The 25800-nt window shown below is 34.7% G+C and overlaps 1 protein-coding gene across 3 annotated transcripts in view; it reads right to left on the reverse strand.

The window, feature by feature from the left end:
- The window catches only part of Faf1 (Fas associated factor 1), a 303421-nt gene that overhangs the window by 201035 nt on the left and 76586 nt on the right, over nt 1-25800 (reverse strand). For all 3 annotated transcript variants that reach the window (XM_085686415.2, XM_087904746.1, XM_085686413.2), the window contains exons 5-7: nt 22127-22218; nt 15599-15690; nt 1385-1490 (exon numbers count right to left, since the gene is read on the reverse strand). In XM_085686415.2, the coding sequence (XP_085542541.1) occupies nt 1385-1490; nt 15599-15690; nt 22127-22218 (290 nt within the window). The remainder of the gene's footprint in view (nt 1-1384; nt 1491-15598; nt 15691-22126; nt 22219-25800) is intronic.

Raw genomic sequence — 25800 nt, forward strand, 5'->3', positions numbered from 1 at the left:
TTCAAATAAGAAAAATAAACCAACAGTGAAATTTACCTCTTATCATTCTTTATACTTAAGTGGAGTTACTCTGAAGCTAAATTTCCTTGTTTAATTAATTAAATGTTCACATATGCAATTTAGATTTTATTTTTTGTCAAAGATTCTATAATAACTCTGACATAGAACTATATTTCAATTTTAGACCAAAAATGACTTCTCAAGAAATTAAAATGTTAAATGTAGAGATTAGAATACCCATTATAAAGACTAAAAATGAACTGCAACATATGAGTATGAAATTCCAGAAAATTCAAATAAATAAAATGGATGAATTTAGAAATCAGATAAAAGGTTGAATGTTAATGCTTAGTTATATAATAGCTATTCAAGTGATTAATGAAGAAAATAAATAGAAAAAGGAGCTCTGTGACAAATTTAAAAGATAAAATTCAATAATCAAACATGTAAAAAAGGAAATTTGGTAGTCTAGCCATTACCAAAACATTTTGCATAATTCAAAAAAATTATTTGTTTATTAAAGATAAATGTTAATTATTTTAAACAATATGGTCTTAAATTTCTATGTAGCAATTCAGATCTAGCATGATCTAGTCTTTTAAAATTCAGTAGAAAAAAAGGTTTAAGTTTTATAAACTATGAAGGGTAATATAAAATAGTCACTATTTTAATGTTTCTAAGCATGGAAATCCTGTCAAAGCCTCCAACATTCCTCACTCCCCTAAAGAGAGAAATCATTGGCCTTTAGATGGGTGGGGCCAAAGAAAAATCAACAAGGTGCCTTTCTCTCATAGGTATCTTTTTTCTCATTTTTTTTTTTTTTGAAATAGTGGTTTTTTTGAGCCAAACTGAAGAAAATAGACAGTATTAACAGACTCCTTTCAGATAGTCTGAGCTAAATAATAGTCTCCCATCTGAGGAATACTGCCCAAAGCTAGAACTGAGCTGCTTAAGAAAAGCCTCTTCAAATTCCTGTTTAAAACAGAAACATATGATAGAAATGCAGGACACATTTGAGAGGGACCTTTCAAACAAAACAGAAACACATTCAACAATGAATGCTGGCAACAATTTTCAAATTAATAGTTTTAATAATTACTATAAAACCATGAACTATTTCAGGTAACACTGGACTGCTCGCAGGCAGAGTTTGAAGCAGAGTGTTTTAACAATTATCAAGAGTTCCCACTTACAACATTCGTATTTCTAGGTCAAGGCATTTAGTGTATCTACAGTAAGCATTAATACTCCAGTTAATTAAAATTAAAAACCCAATAATGAAACATACAGAGAGTTTCTACCGGAACAGCTAAGCCCTCTCTAACAGGGTCAACATTAGCTATAATGAGCTACCTTTACTCCATAGCTGTGAGAGGGAACTCACCTCTTGAACGGTACTGCTTCCTGAGAAGTTCAGGTTGTACTCCCGCTGGACTTCTCGGTGGGTGATGATCAGCATGAAGTTTTGATTTAATGATTCCTGCAGGGCACTGAAAGGGTTGAAAGAAAAACAAGGAACTCAGAGATGAACAAGTTCTAGCTTGCTTCACAGCTAGCTGCAAAAACCCCAGGAGTACCCTAACCTCCACATAGGCATGTCCGGGCCCAATGTTATCATCTTCTCACTCCTAAAGGCAAGAGAGCATGCTGAGAACAACCAAGGGAAGCTAACCTGTTAACTCCTTCTCTACCAAGGTTTTTTAAAACTTCTATTGTAAAGACTTCAAATACTACACACTTTCTACAAACATTGTTGTCTATTTTCTTATTCCTCCAAGAGACTCAATTGTCTGTCAAATGACATTCAATATCTATTAAAATATCTATTCAAATGTACTGAAAGACTGATTCAATTATAATAAAAAAGTTGTCTAGAACAGAACTATAAAACTATTGTTTATATTTACAAATATTGTATAAAAATAGAAAATATGTTTTCAGCAAAAATTCAGAAGGTACTGAAATCTACAGAACTGCTACACCAAAATTCTTTCAAAATAATTATGCTTTCACATAGGAATCAACTATATAGAATTCAGGAAATTGAGTGTTCAAAGCAACACTTTCAAAATCCTATAGCAAAGTTTCCAAACATTAGAAAGGTGTAAAAAGCACAAAAAATATATGTAATCAATATATAAATGAAGAAATATAAATCATGATTCTATTTTATGTCAATATTAAGAAACATGATCTTTACCAATAATTTAATAAAAATCTATTGCCATAATGTTCAAACCATCTGCACTGCCTATCCTGGCTGTAATTTTGCCATGGCTATGGCCTCAGAAAACACTCTGAGTACACTCCATTGCTCTGGCCTACGTGACTCCTCTTTGACAATCTTTTATAAACACACATAAAAAGATTAGGATTATGCATTTAATCTGCCCACCCTGTTGTCAGTCAAAGAGTTCAGGAATTATTAGCAGACAAAAAAATACAAAGAAAGCAAAAATATCATAAAATATTACTAATAAATTTTAAAAAACTTATACTCAACTAAAATATGTTTGTTGACGCAAAGATATTGTTACTATATCTTTAGCACTTAAGCAAACACCAGGTACACTGCAGATATTCGCTTAGTAATAAACAAGTTGTGAATTTGCACAAGGTAGTCATATCCATCTTTGTCTTTCAACCAACAAGGTCACATGACTATTAATCTAGCTAGAGCATTCATTCATTCATTCATATAAAAGCAGCATTAGGCTATGCCTTGAAAAGGAATTCAATCTAAATAAAAATACACAGTTTTTTGAAAAACTTAGTCTAATGGGATACACATATGTCACTGACAGTAGAACTGAAATAAAAGTTCAATGCAAACTGAGACAAATGTACTTAACTCTGCCCTTGGTTGAGGAGTAAAAACAAAAATCCATGAGGAGAAAAAGTGATTCATACCAAGAGAAGACACACACAAGTTAAAATTCAAATAGAATCTTAGAACTGAACACTCAGAATACATAATTGGGGGGGCGGGGGTCAACACAAAACTTTTGGCATAGTTTGTTGTATACCAATCTATAATTAAAATATTCTAGTTTCTAGATAAATAATAAGGAATAAAAAACAAAAAAAATATGGTCCTTGTTTCCATGAAACTTAAATTTCTGATAAACGAGGCAAAGATCAAGTAAATGTAATGTAATCTCAGAGAGTGCTATGTCCCATTAAGAAAATAAAACAGAACAGAAGATACAAGTTAACAGAGGGCAGGAGAATTCAAAAACAGAACAGCTGAGAAAGGCATCTCCAAGGAAAAGGCATATACTCTGAGGTTAGCACAATACAAAGGCGATCAGCAAAGGTTCAGTCACACAGATTCTCATAGTTAACTGTACAGGAGAGTCACTGGATGGGGGGTGTTAGAGAGGAAAATTCTAAGAGGTGACTTCTATTTCTGTCTAACTATGGACAGAAAGACTAGGGATGGCGGAGATGAGTAATAGATTAATTCACAACAAAAGTGAGGAAAGAAAGGAGAAATGGCAAGAATGTTAAATACAGAATACAGGTTAGAGGCAGAAGATGGACAATTTACTGATGGAGAAAGAGAAAAAATACAGTCCCAAGATTTCCAGTCTGAGCAAATAATAGGATGGAATTTTATCTGACAAAAACAAATTGGTAGGAAAATTGAGAGTGAAGTTTTAGATGGATTAAGCTTGACTGCATATTAGACACACAAAAAGAAATTTCAATGTTACATACAATACAGCTGAATGTAAATCCCAAAGCCAGGTAAAAGGTGAACGCAGAACTTACACAGTGGAGGTATAAATATCAGAGCTCAAAGTCATCCTAGTTACAAGGCAAGTCTGAAGCCAGCCAGGGCCATGTGTGGCTCCACTCTCTCAGAAAACAAAACAAAAAACTAAGACAACAGACACACAAAATGGCCAGTTAAGAGATGAAAAGTCAAAAGCATGCAGGCATATGGGAGGCATGTGGCTTTCTGCCAAATGACATCATGTGATGAAAGAAGATACTAAGAGAAAAACAAAAATCAAGATGGAACCCTAGAACATTCCAACAACTAAATCAAAGTTTAAAGATTATTGATAAAGAGAAAAATCAATAAAGACCAGGATAAAACAGCAAATAAAGTAACTGCTTCAGCAGAAAAGTGGCTTCAGCATGCAGAGACACAGGCACACAGAGGCCAAAAACATGGCCATGTTCTGGCAACATCAAAAGGCTCAACGTGACTATAAAAAAGAGCTAGAGAAGTGCGGCAAGTTAAGAGCACAAGATCCCTCCCTTGAGCCCGGCGGCAAAGCATGGGAGAGAGATTTCAATTCCTGAAACCCTTTCCTTACATCACGACCAGGCACAGCCTCCCAAGAATGTTGCAGCCTGGGACAAAAGCCCAGAGAACCACTACAGTGTGACCCTTCCAAGAAGTCACTGTCCACCACAGAACAGGCTTCAGGAAAATCATCTCAAATTTACCATTCCCCTTAACCTAAGCCTGAGACAAGGTGTTGAAGTTTGGATCTGAGATGAAAACACAAAGACACCTGTGTTCAAGTGTGAGCGTCCAGCAAGTGGCATTTTGGGGTAGTGGAAACTTTTGAGAGGTGGGGCCTATTTCCAGAATGCAAGTTATGGTCATATAGAAGGCCTACCCTTAAAGGGGACATAGGAATCCTGGCTTCTCTTTCTCTCCCTCCCTCTCCGCTCTGTTCCTACCCGCTCACCCAAACCCAATATTGCCTTGCCAAAGGCCCAAGAGTAGCAGATTCAAACAGGCATGAACTAAAACTTCTAAAACTATGAGTCAAAAAAAATTCTTCCTTATTTAAAAAGGAAAAAAAAAGAGGCAAGGTGACAGTAGCGCACACCTTTAATCCCAGCACTCAGTAAGCAGAGGCAGGTGGATCTCTGTGAGTTTGAGGGTAGCCTGGTCTACAGAGTGAGATTCAGGACAGCCAGGGCTACACAGAAAAAAACTGTCTCAAAAAAACCATTTTTAAAAAAGGAGGAGGTGAGGGGGAAGGAAAGAGGAGGGGTAAATTATGGAAGACTATAAAAGCTAGGCTAAGGAACTCAGAATTTCAAAATCGCTACTATTTTATATACAGAAATGAATCCATAAATATGTGAACTTTTGTGGTAGTCTTTATGTAATTTCTTAGATTTGTTTCTTAGTTTTGCTAACAGACTTGGGCAATAATTTTGCAGATAATCTGACAGTACCAGCACCAGTTGCTGTCCTATTGAGAAGAAGAAAACCATTTGGTCGGCTCTATAATCTCCAGGTAACTGTGCAGATGGAACACCTACACACACCGAGATACAGCCTTAAACTGCTGTGGAATTAAGGAGCAGGCTATGAACTTCTGCTCTGCCAGGGTTAGCTGTTTGACTGTGGCAAGTCAATCATATTTTCCAGCAGTATTTAGTGAGTACCTAAATATCTAAAGTCCTACCTTAGACACTTGACTACTCTGTAAATACTCAGTTTCTTCTTCTGAAAAAAAGATATTCTTCCTTTCTAGGACTATGAATATTAAACTTTAAAGAGTCAAGAGTGAATTTTTACTGCATAAGTTATGAGGAGGCATATTATAACACTGGAAATAGAACACCTGAGAGACACTCGGGTTTTAAAACCTCAGTGACAGCGTAACACCAACAAAAAGACCTACAGTGCTATTGTAGTGATTGTTGTTCACCTTTCTGGATGGGACTGGAGGGGTCACCGAGTAAGTGAAGTACTTTCTGCATGATGAAGACCTGACTCATGCCCCAAGCACCCAGGTCAAAGGTGGCCTATGGCTATACCTTCAGCACTAGAAGGGCAGGATACAGATAGGGATACTCCAGAGGGTACTCAGGCAGTCAACCTTATCACAGCAAGCTCTAGTTCTGTGTGAGAGACTATCTCAAAAAGGTAAGGTGAAGAGCAACAAAGGAAAACGCCCCAAAATCAGCCTCTGGACTCTACACATAGTTGAAAGCACCCACATACCACATACACACCCTGTCTCTTACCATGAAACATATTTGTATACTGAACCTAACACTACCCAGAATCATAGCTGGGGTTTTTTTTTTTTGGAGGGGGGGTCCTTTATAAAAAGTCTTATTTCAGCTTGATCTACCATATTAATGATCCTAAGGGAAATAATTTGTCTACTGAGGGCAACATCCTTCATTTCAGACTCTAGCATACATCATTTGCTTCTTCATTAACAATTAACAGTTGGTCTTCCAAGTACTATAACATATAAAGTATTAAGAATTTCATATCAAGTATGTGAAATTATTACAATCACTTCCATGTCACAAAGGAAACTGACACGACTTTACCTGCTCAGTGTCACACCTAACTATAGAGATTACAGTCATGATTTGCCTTTTGGGCATGAAGGAAGAGAACCCAGTAAGACCATATTTCTGCCTTTACTGAGTTTGCTGACAAGTAGGCAGACAAACATATTTTCACATAAAGTATCATGTACTACAAATTGTAATACTAATTTTCCTAAAGCATTAGATACAGAAACACTTTTTAAAATATTTAAACTGGATGGCGCATACCTTTAATCCCAGCACTCAGGAGGCAGAGGCACAGGGATCCCTAAATTCAAGGCCAGTGTGGTCTACTGAGTGAGTTCCAGGACAGCAGGGATCCAAAGAAAAACCCTGTCTTAAAAAAACAAAAACAAAAAAACTTAAATTAACCATAGATGCTTTCAACAGAAACTAACATATGAACTAAGTATGTTTTGTATTTGGAGAGGTTTTTAGGTTTTTGCTTTGTTGTTTGTTTGCTTTGTTTGTGTGTTTGTTTTAAAACAGGGTGGAAAAGTTGTAAAGAATGTATTGTCAGGTTTAAATAATCTGAAAGTGTTACCTGAGCAAAACTCTACTAACTGATAAATCTAGCAAAATAAGTTGGAACCTCAGTCACTAGGAACAATTATCCCCTTAACAGTGTCTTGTAATAGTTAGGTCTATGCAAACTCTAGCAGTCTCTCTTTAAGATACCAAGTTATTCACTTCAACTATGGACCATTAAATTCTAAGGAAGATTGTCAACCAAAGCAAACAGTATAAAATAACACAATAATTTTAAGTAATATGTTTTCTCTTCAATTTAAAAGGTTAAAGCAAATAGGTAAACTTTATTTTTATTTAAAAATATTTTATGTACGGTACCAGAAGATATCATGCAAGAAGCCCAAGAGACCTCAACCCTACACAAAGAACTACAGGCAACTAAGGAATGCTGGGAGCAAAAAAAGAGCACACTAATTGGTCATCCAATACATAAATACAAGCTGCATTATACAGGCTGAGCAGGGGTTTGGGGAAAATTTATATGCACACTCACACGCTCACTCTCACAGAAAGGGGCAGGGGGACAAGGCAGGTTTTATTTAGGAATATTAATGTGCATACACCCACATATATGTAATAATAATAATAAAGGGGGGCATGAATTTGAAAAATGCAAAAAGGAGTATATGGAGGGTTTGATGGGAGGAAAGGAAGAGAGAAATAACTAATTATATTATAATCTCAAAAATAAAAGGAATTATTTTAAAATATAATCAATTTATGAGAGGAATGTATGTACCATGACACACACATCCAGTTCAGAGAACAATCTGAAGAAATGGGCTCTTTCCTTCCATCATGAGGGTCCAGGGAGTAGACTCCGGTCCTCAGATTTGGAATCAAGCTCTTTGCCTACTAAGCTATCTCACTAGCCTCCCAACAGGCAAACTTTTCAAGAACAGTACAAACGTGAGCTCAATGAAAGAAATGGTTTTACATCATACATTCTCTCTTTATTGTGCTTCCCCATTTTGATTTTTCTTTCAATTGGGCTATCTGTACTTAGCAACAAAGACAGGTTTTGATTTTTACAACTAAAACTATTAGTCTTTGCTCTAGCTGACAGACCAAAACTGCTTACCATGTGGTCAGAATGGTCAGTATCTGTCTGAGGTAATGACTGTTTCCAACAGATCAAAACAGTAAAATTAAATGAGAGCTAATTATATTAAACACTTAACAGGCAATGTAATAAACATGATTACATATATTCTATTATAATTACTTCATTCATTCATTAACTTTCCTTTAAGAGCCAGCATCACTACATTGTCTGGGTTTGGCTCAAAACTCCTAGGCTCAAGTGATCCCCCTGCCTCAGCCTATCTAATAGCTGGGATTAAAGGAACAAGTAACTGCACCAGACTACTTTAATTTTAATACTCGGGGGAAGACAGTAGTGTACAAGAGGAAACTCTACAAACATGGTAACCAATTCCCCCAAAGTCTCAGTGTTATAACTAAGCATAAGTATCTAAGCTAGTAATACACGTGTAGAAACAATTTTGCCAAAATATATTTACTCTTCTTGGTTCACAACTCTCCAGCTTCTTTCAATACAAGATTATTTCTAGAATAAGCTCATTTCAACATAATTACACTGCAGGAAACAGAAAGTTACCTCAAGATAACTGTCTTTTAATGAATGCTAATATCATGTTAATACATGGACTTAATTTAAACATTTTTACTCTCCTTCACTTTTTTTCAAAAAGAAAAGCATGAAAAAATAAATTTTAGTACACAAACCCCTATAATAAATCTGAGGCTCTAATACAGACATTTTATACAGGTAAACATAGAATGCCATGTATTATTGGTAATTACTAATAAAACAAGCCAGCAAAAAATGAATGAATGAATGAATAATGAATGAATGAATGGATGATAGTCCTTACTGTCTTGCTAATTTCTTTTACATTCAGAGAGCACATCCACAAGTCAGAAAATAAGTTCAAGGATACTTAAACATAAACAGTGATTTTTTTTCAAGGTTAACTAAAGGGTGCATTTTAATATAAAAACAACATTTGAGGGTGAGATGTTTCTGAAGATAATGGCACTTGCTGCCAGATTTGACAATTCTTAATCTGATTCCTCATGTCTCAAACCACTGAAAAGAAAATCAACTCATGAAAGTGGTCCTCCGACCACCACATTGAGTGAGCTACATTAAACATGCACAGACATGTATACAAAAGTGATTCTATTTCCATCCCCTTTAAAAGAACCAGCATTTAATCACCAGACAGCTACAAAGTAGTTATTAATTGCTAAAGAATAAAAAAGAATGACTTCTTTCCAACCAAATAGTAACAGTGTCATGTTGCCCTTAGTAGGCAGGCACCATGCCGTCAATCAAGAATAGTATCAATCATCAAAGGATCCTCTCAGTAATCCCTTCAGTCCAGAATCCCCTCTCAAAGTCTTCAGTATGCAAAGTTATTCAGTTATTCTAAATCATAGCCTGCCTATCAAGTGTGAAAAGATCTAGAGAAAAACACTTGCCATTTTAAGTTATAAATCCACCAAAATCAAACTAGAAAAGATAATTTCACTCTTAAAACTTCAGGGTTTTTAGAATTAAATGTTCATGTCCTCCCCCAACATTCAGGTTGAAACTTTAACTTCTAGTATGATACATAGTATTTGAAGATGGGTGCTTTCTGACATAATTACATTTAGATGAAGCTATGAGGGTACCATGATTGGACTAGCATTCTCACAAGGTAACTAAGAAAGTAGAGCTCTATTTCTTTTCTATCATGTAGACATTGCAAGAAGGCAGTCAAGCCAAGATGAAGCCCTCACTAGGAAGTGAGTCTGTTGGTGCCTTCATCTTGGACTTCTCCCAACCTCCATGAAGACAAAAAGTATATATTTGTGTTTAAGTCACCCAGTGAGTCACATTCTGCGACAACAACCCAGTTGATGAAGTGAAGTCTTCACAGTTTCTGTATCAAGTTTAACCACATTATCAGTGCTTATGTAATATTGAAGCCACCATTTTTCCAACCAAATGTACTCAGGAAAAAAATGTAATATACTTTTAATCAGTCTATATGGAAATTTGGAGTTTGTTGCCATTTCTGCTTAAAATATTTTATGTCTAACAACATCTCTACACTGATAGTAGGAAAAGTATACTTTCTACATTAGTTGTGTATGTTACTAGGATAAGTATTGACACCAATATAGACACTGAAGGTTCTGTTGTGTAAACAGGGTATATCTTTTCTTGAGCTGGATATTTAAATATATATACAGAGGCAGACATATGTAAGTGTGTGGGTGGGTATGGATGTGTGTATATAAAAGCATTGTATCCATTTACATTAGATTTTGTTTTTTAAACATGATCTAATGACTGAATCAGGAACAGTAACTTATCTAATTTACTATGAATTTTTATAATATAATGCTTATCATTTTAGAGAAACATAATTTGCATCTTTCTAAACATTAAGATTTTTCTTTTGTCTTTTTAATATTTTGTGATCTACAAATATTTCTTTTCATTTGAGATACATCAGATTTTGAATTAAAAAGCCAAACACATGGTAATTTAAATTTCCATTCTAAACTTAAGAGTCATATGAGCTCTTGTCAACAAAAGACCAAATTTACTATAATTATGGATTATTTACACTAAAACAAAATAAGAAATCAATATGTAAATGTAATGTTTGTTGTAGCTAATGCAGCCAGCAATGACAGATTAGGTTCAAATAGCAATCAGTTTGAAAATCTGGCACATATGTAAATGAGCTAAGGCCTTGATGTTTACATACGATTGTATTTCATTGAGGATTTTAAAATTGTCTTGGGAAGAGCATAAAAAATAAAATGTTAATCTTTCCACTATAAATATGACTTGAGCTATTATCATAACCAAAACTAGGTTTTGCTTCTGTCCAGCTAAACTAACATGATACTAACAATTCTGAGCCGAAGATGACATCATTCTTAATTAGCACTCTGCTACAGTTGTTAACATCTCAAAAGACACCATGCTATCATCACCACAAGCTCTGCAACAATCTCAAAACCATGTTTAACAGAGCTTGGCCTCTTAGTCTGCAGCTACTTTTAATTGCTTTCTTTGTCGGCAATTAAATACGTCTAGAAAAACAAACATTTCATTTTACATAATTCCTAATAACATTTTTCAAGATAATTTCAAAGTCCAGATAGCCTTATGCCTATAATTACTGTTTATCAATACAGTAATATATTTGGTTTAACAAAATGTCTCAATCAAAATATAAAAGATTAATCAAAACATGGTAATTAGTGGTGATATTGATATATTGTAATCTACACCAAGGACAAACAGCAAAACTGAATAATCATAATTCCATTAGTTAAGGAAAAATATAAAGAAAATATCTTATTTGCAATGTATTGATTTTCTTGCTTTGTGAATCAGTAAGCAACTTTCTGAATGTCCATTAAATAAGCTCCTGTCACAAAGAATACCTGCAGCTCTTTTTCAAAGTGTGATGCTAACAAGCAAATCTCAGTAGTCACCAACCTATCAATAGGCAGTAAACTGTCTAAATGGATTTGGTACATCACTCCAATTAGATGTGCTGGGATCACCATTGATGCTTTAATTGGGAACAAGTTTCTTTCTCATCCAGAATGTTATCTTCTGAAAATGAACCACTTTTAAAGGACTTCTTATTAAAAAAACATTTACCAATCCAATACTTTAAAATATTACTTTAAAAAGTCTAATAATAATGTTAATTAAAATTAAGCATGTACTTAAATACTGATTATATCGATTTATTCCTAAGGAATGACAAGCTATTTTAAGAATCATATCAAATCATTCTGACTGTAACACTAGTTTCTTAAAATATTTCTTAAAACATCATTTGTGAAAGCAAAGGTCTAGGAATGTGATCAATATGACTGATTCTTTGAAACTGGCATTTTGGTCTATTTTCTTAATGATTTCCTATGTGTTTGATTGAGCTGTTCAAATCTATAGCTTATAAAATCAGTAAATAAATCTGACAGATAATTATAAATATCATTTTTGCTATTTTGCTAAAATTAGCTGAACTGAACGCACAAGTCCACAATCAATGTATATTCTTGGAAAACTATTCCTCCGTGTATCTGCCTTAAAATGAAGCTAAAGTATTATTAACATTATTAAACTACTTTCTTTTAGGTGATATTAGCCTGCAAAACTTAAGACATAATTTTCTCCTCCTTATTGTCTATTTTCTCTGCTACTACCTTAAAACAATTCTGAAGATCCAAATTTGGAATTTCTGTTTTAGTTTTTTGGTTTGTTGTTGCTGTTTTGTTGCTACAAAATCTTCCTAAGTAGCCCTAGCTGAGCTAAGTTGCTTCCATCTCTGCTTCTAAGACATGAACTAAAAAGACTGCAGGCATACACTACCACACCTGGCCAGGAAATATGCTTTTAGTAAAGAAATTTAATTCTATCTGATTTATAGATGTTGTTAATATACTTGATTTGTTTGGTCACTTCATGTTGTTTTCTTCTACTGCTGTTTTCCTATACTTCTTTTTAAATTTCTAGCTTCTGAAACATTAAGTTTTTTTTTCCTTAGATAAATTTAGGTTACTTTCTTGAGTGTTTACCACCATCAGTTATATTGATACCTAGACTTACGCTTTTTAAATATAGACTAAAGATAATCAGAAAGTCTACAGCCTTCTTTAAAGAAACAAACTATATATGTCATATCTTTGTCCTTACCTCACCTTTCAGGTCAGGTTCCTTGGGGCAAAATGTGGGTAAAATCTACTCCTGGTTTATTGTAATGATTTAAGAAAAATAATGTGTGCAAAGGGCTTGGCAGTAAGCCATCCTTCATGAATGACAATTAAATCACTTATCAAATATTTTCTTGATATCATTATTCTCCTTTAAATAATATATATTCTTATTCATCTTTGAGCTTTCTTTCAGTATTTTCTATAACTTGGACTTTGTCATTGCTACTATAACTATTAAGATCTAGAACTCAGAACTATTCTCCATTTGGCACCAATTGTCTCTCTACCTTTCCTACTGTCTCTAACTCTGTCAGCTACCTTGATTTCAATACTTTATCCTACACTCCAATCCTGTCTCCCTACTCAGAATTGACTCTTGGAATTACCCTTAGAATTCAAATGCAGAAGGCCTAAACTCCAATTTGATGCTATCTGAAATATGGTCTTAAGGAGGTAATTCAGGTCTTAAGGTTGAAACCTTAATCCAATGTGACTGGTGTTTTTATAAGAAAGAAAAAAACTGTTCAATCACGTTCAATCTCAGGGATACTGGGAGAAGTTGGCAATCTACAGGTCAGAAAAATGCCTTCATCACACACCGACCTGGCCTGCATTTCTATCTTGGACTACAAATCTGGAGAACTAAAATTGTGTTGTTAAGCTGCCCAACGTATGCTATTCGGTTACAGATGCTCCTGCAGTCTAACATTCCCACATCCCTCTGGCCACCAGGCTTTGTTTGTTTTACTTGTTCCAATTGCTCCTATTTACTGTCCTGTTCTCCTATTTCAAGTAATTCTGTCTCTTACACCTACTTCCCCTTTACAATCAAATTTTCTGTGAATGTTATTTGATTTCATTTCTCACTTATTCTTTAAAATGTACTAACATCCAATACTTAGTTCTATTCCTCATCCAAATTAACAAAGTCATTTACTTAAATCCCCAGCTAAACGACCTTTCAGCACTCATCATGCTAGCTAGGCCAGGCCTCCGCATTTCACACTGTTTTCACGGAGAGGCTCCGCTCTCCCAGAAAAGCATCTGACTCTGCATTACAGAAGACACGCTGGGTACAAGCTTATAAAGAGAAATTTCTAAGCTATATAAAGCATCTTTTAAAAATGAAAAGGTTGAAAGCAGATGCTAAGAGAAAATTTCTGAGAAAAACTCTCAAGAATCTCAACATTTAGAGCAAATGAGGGGCAGGGAAAAACATCACAAAGGAGACTGGGTGGAACAGTCTGGATTTTAGGGTTAGGACAAGTAATGAAAGATAATTAAGAAAATTATCAGGAAAGGAAAGATATTTTTAAAGGCCCAGTATCTTTAATGAATAGGTTAAAAGCTCATTGGGAATAGAGTTTGTCTTTTATCTACTAATTAATAAAAACACATTGATGAACTGAATCATTCCTATAATAATATAATAACATTTCCCCTTTTCTAATTTTATTATAAATTATAATTTGATTTGAAGTTGTGCCACAAGTATAACGCTTCATTCATTCATTACTGAATTCTAAGAGGGGTTAAAATGTTTCTTAATTATTACAAAGATTTGAGCAACATCTTCACTCTTAATTTCATCTTAAATTTTGTTTTCTAAAAATCAACTTTACATTAAAAAAATTCTTAAGTCAATTATAGATGTAATGTAATTTATGTTATAATTTTTGGTACTGGAAAAGAAACTGTTCATACAAAGATGCAATTACCAGGCACCCTCTAGTGGCAGTAAAATCAAGACAGGAAAACAAGACATGGAGGTAGAATTTTCTTTATAATTCTGAACAAAACTTGAAGAAAATCATTTGCCATTTAAAACATGTTACTTTATATCTGCTTTAATAAATAACTTACAATATAATGTCACTGAGAGAAAAATTCAAAGTTTTTAATAAAATTGAATAAATATCTATAAAAATGAACCCTGACCTTTTAGGAGGTCTCACTTAATGTATATTAATATAACTTTTTCATTGCCACGAATTTCATTGCCATAGTCCTTTCATACTACATCATTTGTCTTTCTTTGAAAAATTCTCATTGTTCCTACCCATAAAACAACATCATTGAAAACTGGTAAAAATCAACAGGCCAACTAATGAACAGTTTTCATTCCCCAATAAACACAGCATTTCAGCAATACTGTAGGCCTAGGGAATGAATCAGTGATGAGAGGTCAGCTACATGGCAAAGAAGACAATTTCCATGAATCCAGCATAATACTCTGATGACAATAAAATCAGCGATGAACATAAAGTCTGTGAAACTCGAAAGTCAGCGTGAAACTAGTTTTGAGGTGATATAAAGACTCAAAAAAAAATCATTGTTTTGTCACTAGTACAATCAGTATATGCAGGCCATTTGCTTCATTTAATACTGCTAAATTTAATTTGCAACTAAATACTGTATATACATGTATACAAACATAATATAAATACTGTAAATATATGTATTGAGTTCTATGAGCATTAAAAGCAACAATGAGTCTATCCTAAGTAAAGAAAGAGTTCTTTGAGAACCTAAGGAGGTGTTTTTCTAGCTTTATCCTGTAGAAGTTACTATATTTTCTTCAAACTTGTATCTTCTTTGGCAATAACAGACTGGGGTTGTATTTATTCTTTCTCTTCCCTCTAATCCTTCTCCTTCAATCAAAGAAGGGCCATTTTGGCTCTCTTCCCCCCAGCCCCCTAAGTGCTCACAAGGAACTCAGAACCCTGAATACAGTAGGTAGTACTGAGCAATAGCTCTAGTCTGTTTTGATTACTTTTAATATACAGGCATTTTCCAACAGATTTTTCTTTGAAAGAGGATTCTACTAGTAAGTCAAATGAATAATCTAAACCAAATAATATGAAAACTGATACACTTGGTAGTCAATTAAAGCTTCCATAAAATTTTTATTTATTATACTTATACACAATATATAAAAAATTTCCCATCCAATTTCCAGGAAAAGCAAATCCCTTACCCAGCATGACTAGATGATGAAGGCGGTGGCAAGTCTGGTGTAAGGACATAAAGACTGTTGTTTTTTGGCAAGTGTAATGATTTTAAGACCGTCTGAAATAGAAAAAAAGAAAACAAAAATAAATGTTGAATTTGTACATTATTAATTTTTATAATTCTTGAATATTTGGCAACTTTAAGGTTGGTTTCTCATCTTTTGGTAATTTCCTAAATATAACTATAGAGCAGCTAAATCCAAACCATCTTGTTTCTGCTGTTTTTATGGCAAATAAATACAAATCTGAGCATTACAGGACAATACAAATTTCTAGCTCATTAGAGATGCTTATAGATCAGAGCACAATTAAGAGTCGTTAATTTCTCCACTGACGTGTAATTATGTTATAGCAAAAATTAGTAAAGCAGGTTTTCAGAAAATTTTAAGACCTAGAAAAAAATTACAGAAAGCACCTCAAACCAAGGATCTTTAAGGGTGAGGAGCTGTAGCCTAAGACGTTGTATAACCTGGATGTGGACTCCAATAAGAGTTACCTAGATCACTTTATTTTGATTCTAAAGATCTTCTTTTATTACAACGATCTGTTGAGTTACACGTATATACATACAAACTTTTAAATTTCACAAAACTCATACATTTCAGCTGCACAATCTGAAGTTAAAGACTTGCTAACATGCTTTCTGGTAGATATACTCACTAGGGTATTCATTCCACATCATGCACCCAGGGCATGCTCTTCATTCACAGAATCTTACTGCACTACACCTCTGAGCCAGACCACCCTAATCACAAGAGTGGCTAAAATAACCTAGGAGTTCTGACTGGGAAGGGGTATGGGGGAGCAATGCTTTAGTAGGATTAAAGTAATCTATATAGTTAAAAATTAGAAGGTGATAGCTTTTTCTGTCTTGGGGTTTTTTACCTAAAGATATGGCAGGAAGCAGGGATGAAGAATATAAGTTAGGGGAGCTTTGCAATTTTAAATTGGATAGTCAGAGTCTGTGTTCATTGAGCATGGAGTTGAAGGTAACAAGGTAACAAACAAAAATATACAGAGGAAGACCACTTCAGACAAAAACAGCCACGACAAATGTTTAAAAATGCAATTTTAAAGTTAAAAAATATGGCAGAAATAGTGGATTGAAGACATGAGTTGGAGGATTGTTGGGAGCTATAATATAAAAAGAAATGAATTAAAAGATGAGAACTTCTAAGCAAAAAACAAACAACCGGAACTTGAAATTCAGATGAAAGTTTCTGCCATTGTTAGTAAAATGTTAAGAGCATGGAGAGACAGTAAGACAAAGAATAGTGAAAGAGTTTTGTAGGCAAAAGGTCCAAATAACTAGGTGACCAAAGAAAGGGCAACTTACAAGGTACTGAGATTAATAAGAGGACTTGGAGACTGATCAGCAGTTAACTGTGCTTGCTGTTCTTGTAGAGAACCATTTTGGTTCTCAATAGCTTGGCCAGGCTGTTCACAACCATCTGTAACTACAGCTCCTGGGATCCAACACCCTCTTTTGGCCTTTGGAGGCAGCTACACCCACAAATGCATACACAAATACATTTACAAATGCATACACATAAGCAAAAAGTAAATATTTTTAAAAACTGTCTAAATCTTGAAGGAATTAAATTAATAAGAATTAAATTAAAGACAAAGAATAATTATAAGTCAGAAGTTAACAATCATAAGGAAATAGGGACGATAACTTCAGTAAGTTATCAAAGGTGATATAACCTTTTGACGTAAATTCAAAGCTAAAGAAATTCTGATAGGAAAGACTGATAATGACCTAGAAGTACAAATATAAATATATATATATATATATGTAACAATTTATTTCATTGTATAAGGACTGCCAAAATAAAACTAACACTAAGAAGACTACAAAAGAACAAACTTCTTGAAGAAGATGGCTGTCACTCAGTGGAAGACAGTAAAGGAAATGTACATGGAAGAATTTAATAAAAGTAAATTTGCTAATGATGGATTAGTTCCACAGCACATAGCATGAAGCCTTGTAGCACTGTAGAGGAAGGAGAAACAAGCCAGGTTTTAGATATACAGTCTATAAAGATTCGAAAGGAGTGATTTGGAAATCTCAGACTCCTTACAATGATTGGTATAAACAGGTGAAGGGTAGCAAAGTCAATCCTGGCAGAGTCAAAACAGATAATAATGGCAAGGCTCTAAGGGTTAAGAAGCGAGGAGTGCTTAAGGAATCCTTAAACAAGGATTCCTTAATTCTGCAGATGGAGAAAAAGACACCTGGAGAAAGGTGATCTTACCCAAGCAGGCCACAGGAAGAACTTTTAACTGCTCCATGAGAGGGCCCATCTTACTAAGTGCACTCTTAAATAAAAATAAATACCCTAATTATTTACATTAGAATGACATTTCTGTTGTATTTTACTTCTCTGCTCTTCCTTCCTCTTTATGTTGTCTATTACCTGTACAATTAACTTCACAACCTAGTAATGGGTTATGGTGCACGGTTTGAAAAACCACAATACACAATTACCTATAAGAGTACAACCTACCAGGATACACTAAAGTCAATTTTATGACAAATATGTAACACCTTTTTGAAATTGATGTGTTCTCTCAATAATTCTAGCATGCAAACAAAGTGCATCATCTATACACAGGAGAGTTACCTTCACCTTTTATCCTATTACTTTGTGGACTACAGAAAAATGCTCTTAGCACTCAATCAAGTCATGGTCGTACTTTTATCTATTTTCTACTCTATGATTCTCCGTTAAATCTTCCCCATCAAAACATACATGACATGATTAAATAAAATGACCCTTTTATTTAGGCCATTATTTATGCACTAATCCATGAACCTTTATTTGATACTGATATACCAAGAATTCTAAAAACACTGGTGATAAAACAGATATAGCCCCTCTTCTTAAAATGTTATGGTGGAGAATCATGGGACAAGAACCAAATGAGAAATGTTTGTTACAGAACTAGTATAAAGCTAAAACGAAAGGATAGAAATGAATCATTTATATAATGATTTGGAGGTAATAATGATTCCAGAGAATTGAATGTTATCTGTCAAGGATTGGGTCAATAAAGCCCAATCCTAATTTAAAAAAAAAAATTCAAAATGAGCTATAGCATAGAAAGAGAGGGTAAGAAAACTCAGGAGGTACTGTAAAACTGAGAAAAGGATAAAACTATGTTTCAACAAAAGAGCAATATACTTCAATGTATGTTTGTAAAAGATCGTTATGGCTGCTAAGCAGGGGGGTGGTGGTGCACACCTTTAATCCCAGCACTCAGGAGGCAGAGGCAGGCGGATCTCTGTGAGTTTGACAAAATCCTGGTCTACAAGAGGTAGTTCCAAAAAAGGCTCCAAAGCTACAGAGAAACCCTGTCTCAGGGAGGAAAAAAAAAAAAGGAGCTAATAGTGAAGTTCTTTTAGTCCAGTCTGGATTAGTCAGTTGTAACACAAATACTGAAAAGTAGCCTTAGTTGAGATATATTTTAGAAGTATAACCAATAAAATTTACAAAAGCATCCTCTGTGCTATTCTGTGACGTGTGTGATGTGAGATAAAAGTCTCATGGCCACAATTTCTGCTTTACTATTAGCTACACAAAGTTGCCATTTATTGAGGAAAACTGGTGAAAAAACAACATAGAAGAGAATTAGGGGTTCCCATTAAAGCATGTTTGTTTAAGATGCCAATAAGATATGAAAGATCAGAGTAGGATCTGGTGATTGCACATCCATAATCCCAGCAGGTGAGAAGGAAGAACATACATTGTGGAAGAACTGTCAGGTGTTGTTTGAGCTCATTTAAGAAGCTGGCTCGGGAAGCAGGGCTGTCCTTCACCATTTCAAACCCAAGCAGAAATGTCTCAAAGATCTTTCAATGTCTGACAATAGGCTGCCCCCCTAACACTGTTAGGAAGAGAAGAAAATAGCAAAACAGACCAAGAGAAAAAATATTTTATCCCCGAAAAAAACTAGAAGGTAAAACATTTCCAAAAGATGTTACTATTATTTATCCATGGCATCAAAATGCCTCCAGTGACGACGAGAAGCATGAAGCTCACCTCCGGAAAGCTCAGTCGGTTAGAAAGAACTCAACTGTGAGTGAGCTTCAGATGACTGCCTCAGCTTCCCTGATCAATTTTTGCTAGATGTTGTAAGCAATCAATTTGATGATGTTATCTCTAACAGTTACTATTTGTCCTTTTATTTCTAAGTCTCACCTGGGGTACACTCTGGATGGAGACCTCCAGCTGGTTACCTTAAAGGGGCTTCCCGATTCCATTCCCATTAGATGTTTTGAGTAGCCAATTGGATGATGTTTTGCTTTCTATCTATCATTTGCTATTTATTCTTTTACTTTGGCTTGCTATGAACTGTAATGCAGTCACTCATGCAAACTGAAAATATGCTACTGTAGATCATTCTCCAGACTGTACAGAACAGAAGTGAAGACAGAAAGATCCAAAGTTCAAAGACAGCTTTAGCAGTTTTGTGAGTCTGAGACTAGCCTGAGCTACATAAGATCATGTCTCAAATAACCACGAAGCAAAGAGAGAAAAGAAGAAAAGGGAAAGGAGGAAGAGAAAGAGGAATGAAAAGAAGATATGCAAATACAATGGTTAATTGTCAACTTTGTTTAATTCTCACATGTTTTGTGAGAATTCATTGAGGTGTGGTATGGAAATGTACATTTGGAGCAATCAAAAAAAAAAAATAATGGCTTGAGAATAATAGGAATCCCCCATGGTAGAATATATAAATAAGTAACTGGAAGTATTGTGTCTTCGCAAAAGACTGTCCAGATACTAGAATGTCTTAAAAACATTTTCAAAATGACCACCTCCTTTTAACAAATTAGTGGAAAAGGATGTAGTATTATCTTATTAATACAGGTTTCTCAATTTAAAAAAAAACTGTATAAATGATTTCATTCTTGACGTTTATTTCTATCAAGGCTGTTGAATTACTCATCCATACCTTTTTAGAACCCTGGGTATCAAAACAGACAAGGGCCAGGAGTGAAGATCAGTTAATAGAACTTCCTTAGCATTTCAACAGCCCTGGGTTCCAACCTGAGGACTACACACACCAAAAAGCAACAAACTAAGGACATGGGATAAATCTAGCTGTTTTTATATGGTATGTGACTTAAAATAGCTTTTAAATTTTATATGATTGTGAAAAAATCAAAAGAACATTTCATGACAAAAAATTCACTTGTATGGGCGTTCTTGCTCTTTGGGAATAGAGTAGAGTAGCAGTAACAGAGGCAAGATAAAACCTAAATATGTTATTATTTTATTTATTATTTTTATTATTATATAAATATTTAATATTATTAACTGACTATACTGAAAAGGCTTGCAGACCCCCCTAATATTAACTGTAACATTATACAGTATCATCATTAACTATATCAAAACTTAAAGTTCTTGCCTACCTGGAATTCTAGTAAATGTCACAATGAAACACAGTACCAACTCAGTAGATCAATTTTAATATATATATATATATGTGTGTGTGTGTGTGTGTGTGTGTGTGTGTATAATTTATAAGCACAACTTACCACAAAACATTCATAAAATAATGAACCAAGGGATTTTATTTGTGCCTGGCTAAAGCAATATAAGCTCAGTAATAGTGTAAGATTCTTAAATACTTCTGCCTTTAAAATATAAAACTTTAGTGCTAATTCATTTCTTTCTCCATTCCTCTTCCCTCTTAAATAAGAAAAGTGAAATATTTTATACATTAGGCTGACTTTGAGGGGTCCAAAACCATAGCCACTATTACTTGAAAACTATTGTACCTTCTGTAAATTCTCAAGATATTAATTCATTTCATGCACCTGCCACTAACCAAGGAAACGAAGAAATATTCTTACCATTTAAATTTTCCAAGTTTTAAAAGTTTCCTATTATCTTTGCTCCATATGCAATACTTGGCATAAAGGTACACAGTGTGTGTGACTTCTTTCAGGCCAGTAAGTAATTGGTCAGTAAATTATTATTCCAGGGCACTCACTGATACCCTAAGAGGTTTGAGAAAAAGGTAAATGCTCTCAAAAAGGTACCAACCTTCTAAAAAAATACTTAGAAATAAAAAAAAAACATGCCACATAGTGTTTTTATTGCATACCTAAACTCATTTAAAACCATTATTGGTTTATATTTAATGATTTAACTTGAAAAACATTATTTGGGAATTAAACTAAATAAATACTACAAAATTTACTTCTGATATACATAAATTATCTAAAACTAATCTTTCAGGATGAACATGGTGGTACTTGCCTAAAATATCACCATTTGGGGGAAATAAAGGCAGGAGGATCAGGAGTTCAAGACCATCCTCAGCTAAACAAGAGAGTTTAAGATCAGCCTGTTCTACATGAGAACCTGTCTCATAAAACAAGCAAGCAAGCACACAAACTAAAACAGCTTTTAAGCATTACTTAGCTTATCATAAAACTCAGTTATCTTTTATGCCTATTCAATTAGGAAACTTACACTGTCTTCCACGTCTCCAGTCTTCCAGCCTTTTAACAGCATTTTAGGCACAGGTATCTGAAGTTCATTTTCTAGAATCTGTTTAATCTCTCCTGTACAAATAAGAAGAGATCAAATATAACTAACGAGGAAACACAAGTCAATCATTGACTACCAGGACAACATTAATACCCAGTATACAATATTCAGTCAGCAACATTTGACTGAAGAATAAATGTTTAAAAACTCAGTACTGATGTGGGATGCCCCTCTGTATGCTGTGAATATGTTTTATTACTATTGATTAATAAAGAAGCTACTTTGACCTATGGCATGGCGGAATAAAGTCAGGCAGGAAATCCGAATAGAGATATAGATACAGAGTAGGCAGAGTCAGAGAGATATCATGTAGCTGCCAAAGGAGAAAAATGCCAGAACCTTAACGGTAGGCCACAGTTTTGTGGTGATACACAGACTAACAGAAATGGGTTAATTTAAGATGTAAGAGATAGAGAATACGCCTACACTATTGACCAAATAGTGTTGTAATTAATATAGTTTTTTATGTGGGCGGCTAGGAAATGAATGAGTAGTCTCCGTTTACACAGTACTCCAAATTTAAAATCTTCTTGACCAAACAATATGCTGTTCCATTGAAGAACTTGGGCTTCAAAATTAATGACAAAAAATATTTCACAATTATTAAATAGATAATTATGTACTTAACTTTTATAAAAGCATAGCTTTCTAAAAAGCACAGATATCAGTAGTTAAGAATGTGAACAGAAAACAAACCAATAAACAATACTGTTAGGAACATAAGTGAAACCATATTGTGTGATTTGGAATAATGCTTGCAAGATAGGAGCCAGCTTCAAGGCAGCTCTGATATAAGACAAGCCTTAGGCAGGTTCTGATATGCTAATGAACCAATCCTAAACTGTGAGCCCTGGTAACCTGAATAACACAAAACTGAAGATGGCTCCCAAGATCTCACTGCAATGCCCCCAACAAAACATCTCAAGACTCTGTACTGATTCCCTTGAGCAAGGAAACTTCTAGATTGCCTACACATGGCTCTGATGACCTTTAAGTTTCCTAAACCACTGATGAATTCACACATGCCTGCCTGTCAGCACTAGCTGTTGGCCAAGGCTTTCAAGGACCTTCTGGAACTTCCAACAGTGTCATCTTCTGAGCTTACAGCACAGACACTGGTCTCAGGTCTCAAGCTTGATCATGAAGCACCCTCACCTAGAGTGGGTTCCCCAGTGGAAGCCTGCAGCATTTCCTGTCCATCCCATTTCCCTTAGGAAAATGTCTGTTTACATGCGACTACCTTAATCTTTATAATATCAAGAAACTGAAAGGAACATTTCTTTGAATGAACAGAACATATTCAAAAGACAAATCTCATGTGGATATTCTAACTGGCAAATGCCTTACAGGCCACCAGATCTGTTCTGCATGAATGCCTACCATGTGCTCAGAACATGACAGAAGTAGCAGAGAGTACAAAAGGTAAGGTACTTCGATATAAGTGAAGCACATTTTGCAATAAAAATATGGATTAACATTTTGCTTAGGGGAAATACAGTTACTTGCTTGTTCTTACTGCAGCATCTATAAAATAGAGGATAACTTTATCTAGTTCATCTAACCACATGATATGTTAATGAAAGCATATAGGATGAAACAAGAAGACATACTTTAAAATAACTGAAAAAACTAAAGGCAATATTGACAATCTAGAAGACAATTTAAAATGTGTTGAAATATCACAGTTTCAGAAGAGGGAGAGGAGGAAACTACTGAATCAAATAGCTATAAGGCAGACAAAACTTAAATCCAGCATGAAGTATGATGTGGGATTCTCCTTTGTAAGTCATGAATATGTTTTACTATCATTGGTTAATAAAAAAGCTGCTTTGGCCTATGGCAGGGCAGAATATAGGTAGGTGGGAAAACTAAACTGAATGTAGGGAGAAAGAAGGTGGAGACAGGCAGATGTCACTTAACTGCCAAAAGAGAAAGACGCCAGAACCTTACCAGTAGGCCACAGTCTCGTGGTGATACATAGATTAATAATGGGCTCATTTAAGATGTAAGAGCTAGCTAGAAATATGCCTGAGCCATAGGCCAAAAAATATTGTAGTTAACATAGTTTCTGTGTGATTATTAGGGTCTGGGCGGCAGAAAAACCAATGTGCAGTCTCCTGTTACAGACGTTTAACCAAAACCAGACCAAAGCATAGTTGGGCTGCACAGGACAGTCAAATCAAAATAGGCCAGAACTCCATTTAGTGAAAACAAAAGACTGAAAGACTAAACTTAAATTAAAATAAAGGACAAAATACTGATGACACACGTCAAGGAAATATAATTTCCCCATTAACTCATAAATTCTTCTGTAGGAATGTTTGGGCTGGTTTCAGGCACTCCACTGCTTTATGTTGATTTGAATTTGCAAATCTTTCTTATATTTATCTGTCTATGATGGATTGCTGCTACTCTATAATTTAAAATAAGACATAATCCCATTGTTTTTATATTAAATACAAAACGATTGAATGTTATAACTAGGAAAACAAACCCATGATGAGAAGATGAAAGAAGACAAAGAATTTTATGTTATATAAGTTCTATAGAAACACAGCTGCTTAATCAGCAACAACACAACAGAGTCATTCATGGCCTCGGGGATTTTTTTTTAACTTTCTTTAAGAAAAGATGAGTAGGGTGATAGTGGCATTAGAGATGCATGCACACCTTTAATCCCAGCACTTAGGAAGCAGATGGAGGCAGATCTGTGAGTTCGAGGCCAGCCTGGTCTACAAGAGCTAGCTCCAGGACAGCTAGGGCTGTCACACAGAGAAACCCTGTCTCAAAAATAAAATAAAATAAAATAAAACCCAGAACAAAACAAAACATACAAACAAAAAAAACAAAACAAAACACTAGAGCAGTAAGATGGCTCCATGAGTAATGGTACTTGCTGTCAAGATGGAAGACCAGAATTTGGTGCCTGGGATCCATGTGGTAGAATGAGAGAAAAGGCTTTGAGAAGTTGTCTTGTGGCCTATGCACACATGCCATGCCATTTTCACACTACACCACACACACACACACACACACACACACACACACACACACACACACAAATACAAAACGCAGTTTTTAAAATTTAAGTCCTTTTGTGCACTCTAGGTGGTAACTACCCATTTAAAAACAAACAAACAAAAATCCAGAAAGTCTGGCTCAACATTGTATCTGTAGAACACAAATCAATTTTGGCTTTCAAAAACGTGACTCCTGACAAAGAGTCTATTTGTTACCCAGACACATACAAAGATGGCCTCGCCTTTCCTGGACACTTGTCTAACTTGTCTGGGCATATATATCTGCAGGCTGCCCAGTGCTGTCCTCTTAAATCATCTTCACCAGACACTTCTTTCTTACACTCTTGGAAATATTCAGCTTTCCTGAGTTAAAAGAAGTTCTTAGTAGAAAAATAAATAAATAAATAAAGTCTTAAAGTCTTTGAAGAAAGCCTGGATAAGACCAAAATAAAACTAAATGCCTTTGTTCCACATGCGTAGCAGAACAGAAAATAAAATCAGTTAACCAACTTTTCTCCTCTTCTACTGTGGGACAATGGTTTGTACCCTGTCAATTGTACTTTAATAAAATGCTGA

This window comes from Myodes glareolus, chromosome 3 (assembly GCF_982192425.1).
Source record: "Myodes glareolus chromosome 3, mMyoGla1.1, whole genome shotgun sequence".
Classification (NCBI taxonomy): Eukaryota; Metazoa; Chordata; class Mammalia; order Rodentia; family Cricetidae; genus Myodes; species Myodes glareolus.